This window comes from Silurus aristotelis (genome assembly GCF_946808225.1).
Source record: "Silurus aristotelis genome assembly, chromosome: 19".
In the NCBI taxonomy this organism is placed as follows: domain Eukaryota; kingdom Metazoa; phylum Chordata; class Actinopteri; order Siluriformes; family Siluridae; genus Silurus; species Silurus aristotelis.
Window position 1 is genome coordinate 23,351,687 of NC_139592.1, and position 2,500 is coordinate 23,354,186.

General features: G+C 41.4%; 2 protein-coding genes across 2 annotated transcripts in view; one reads left to right on the top strand and one right to left on the bottom strand.

The window, feature by feature from the left end:
• Positions 1–1,328, top strand: part of rnf150b (ring finger protein 150b) — a 12,351-nt gene extending 11,023 nt beyond the window's left edge. The window contains exon 7 of the mRNA XM_083521501.1: positions 1–1,328. This exon is cut by the window's left edge and continues 714 nt beyond it. The gene's annotated coding sequence lies outside the window, so the exon portion shown is untranslated.
• Positions 1,329–1,333: 5 nt separating this feature from the next.
• The window catches only part of LOC310715198 (protein phosphatase methylesterase 1-like), a 6,703-nt gene continuing 5,536 nt past the window's right edge, over positions 1,334–2,500 (bottom strand). Inside the window, exons 12-16 of the mRNA XM_083521507.1 lie at position 2,500; positions 2,162–2,229; positions 1,991–2,025; positions 1,611–1,757; positions 1,334–1,578 (exon numbers count right to left, since the gene is read on the bottom strand). The exon at position 2,500 is cut by the window's right edge and continues 64 nt beyond it. Of these exons, the coding sequence (XP_083377633.1) occupies positions 2,001–2,025; positions 2,162–2,229; position 2,500 (94 nt within the window). The 3' untranslated portion in view covers positions 1,334–1,578; positions 1,611–1,757; positions 1,991–2,000. The remainder of the gene's footprint in view (positions 1,579–1,610; positions 1,758–1,990; positions 2,026–2,161; positions 2,230–2,499) is intronic.

The following is a 2,500-nucleotide window of genomic DNA, read 5'->3' on the forward strand; positions in this document are numbered from 1 at the left end:
TATATGGTGAGAGCCCAGCGCAGTTAGCTTAGCTGTCAAAACCAACAGCGCTAACGTAACCGAACAGGGTGCAGTCTTTTACTGGATGGTGAAAGGTCAAAGGTCTTCCCTTTTTTCTTCATCTCTTCCACATATTTCTGCTTATAAACCAATATTTAGCATAATTCTAGCCGTACACAAGTTGGCAACATAAAGACTGTTACTATTTACTACATGCTACGCTAGCTGTGCTGTGCTGTAGGTCACGTGACGTGTGCGGAAACTGAGGAATTTTATTTCAAATTAGTTTAAGTTGTTAAAACGGTTTATAATTCAGGTTCCGCTGTTTTTTTATAGTCCGGAAAATACGCTGCACAGCAGACAGTCGGCTTTCGCTGCCTTCAAGTCCTCATCGGAAGTGCACGTTCCTCACGTTTGAAGTCGTTATGACGTCATTCGTACAGGGAAAACGTGATGTAAGTCAGAGGGAAATGGGCGTGTCTTTATCATGTACACGCCTTCATTCTAATACCAGCCGATCGCTCGATCTTGCTGTAGGAGGCGTGGCCTCGCATTCGTTTATTAGCAGGCCACGTGACTCGTTACGTCTGTACCCTGTATCTGTGTTAGGAACTCGTCACTTTGCTTTATTGTTCTGAACCAGACGTGATCCAGTAATAATTGTTTACCCCATGAAAAATAATCCCGTCCCAATAAGACTACAGCTATCAATACGTCCAGGACACGCCCACAATTCATCAAACCCTTTTTTTTTTCTCCCTCCATGGATAAAGAAATTCGACACCAAACTCGTAATTCCGACATTCCCGTCAGAACCTGAAGGCCGCACTCGTTCCGCTCGACAATCAGCTCGTCTGTCGACGGTTACGTGAAATTCTCTTTTATTCCACCTTTTACCGAATCCCAGCGGATCGACGCGGAGGGGAGAGAAAACTCTCCCGGACATTTTAAAGAAAAGAAAAAAAAATAGCAGTGTTTTATTTTTCTATTGAAGTGTATTTGAAGTGTGGATGAGTGCAGTGTTTCTCGGGACGCTCCGGGAGGATCGAAATGGCCTTCATACTAAAAACAAACAAACAAACACAAACAAACAAAATGCCAAATTCGTGACTGTTGATTTCTTTGCTCGTGTGAGAAGTAACTCAAATATTTTCCCCCGAAAGTGCTCTTGACCTCGTGGACCACAGCATTTCATACGCCCTGAGCATGACCGCAAGTGTTTGCACACGTGTTTGTATGTGAGTGGATTCTATAGAATCTTTGCATCTTATGCCTTCGCACGATCATTTTATTGTGTATTGTAAATAGACACGTTTTTGTTGAACCGATTCTCTTTTTGCCCTCTTTATTCTGACGTCTCGTGCAATTTATCTGAGTCGAGCTTGAATCAAGTTCTTTTGATTGCAGAGGACACACACACACAGATACAGACACACAGCTACTGCCCTCTAGTGGTCAATATGTTACATGTAGGTCAGACTGTGAAATGAAAATTAATAAATATTATTGGGTTTTTTTCCCCCAGAAAAGCTTTTTATTCCAACTGACATGCCATTACATTAATTAAGACTCACTACACTGCCTTTACACACACACAAACACACACACACACACACACACACACACACACACACACACACTGAGGAAGAAGCATTACAGAAAAGACTGGCACATGGAAAAACAACCCGACAGTCACGATCATTAAGCCGATTTGAAGTAGAACTGGTGTGAGGTGTTTGGCCTGGTACTGTTACACTCTGTGGAGAAACAGAAACCAGGTTTACTTCAAAACATTACTTTGTAAATTTTATAATACAATCTGTAAAAAAAAAAAAAAAAAAACCTAATTGGAATTTGTGGTAAGTTTCGCGTTGCATTGCTCCTATTTGCATCCTGGAACGTGATTGGCTGTCTGATTTTATGATGCAATAAAAACTCAAATGATGTTTATAATAACAGAAGGAGTCTCCAGTGTCTGGATCACACTCACCTGCTGGAGTTTACCGCATGAAAGGGTATGAGGAGCTGAGGAACGAGACAGCACAAACGTAGGTTTGTAGGTTCTTGCGCATTAGAAACACGGCTTTAAAAATCAGAGCTGATGCTTATAAATGCCGCTTGCTTTTTAATCATGATGAAATAACGCCGAGGTCCGGCTCACCTCTTGGTTTCGCTGCGAGCCTCAGCAAACTTGTGTCTGGTCATGAAACTAGCCAGAGCGTCAGCCACCTAGAAACATCACAGAGCTTTCTGTAGGACGCGTTTCATGCCTAAATCTGTAGGACTTGTAATTGTAGTGTGTAAAATGCGTTCGGAAAATAGCTGTATTATGAGATGCTGGGTTTTGAATGTTCAGCGGTTTGTAATATGAAGACTGAAGTATAAAAAAGGTATTTAATGCTGATATTTAAATACTAGGATCATGTGAGTATTCACACTTGTCTACTGTCTCTCGAATTCTGATGTTAAACTGTTAAAGGTGTATAAACTACTCCTTACC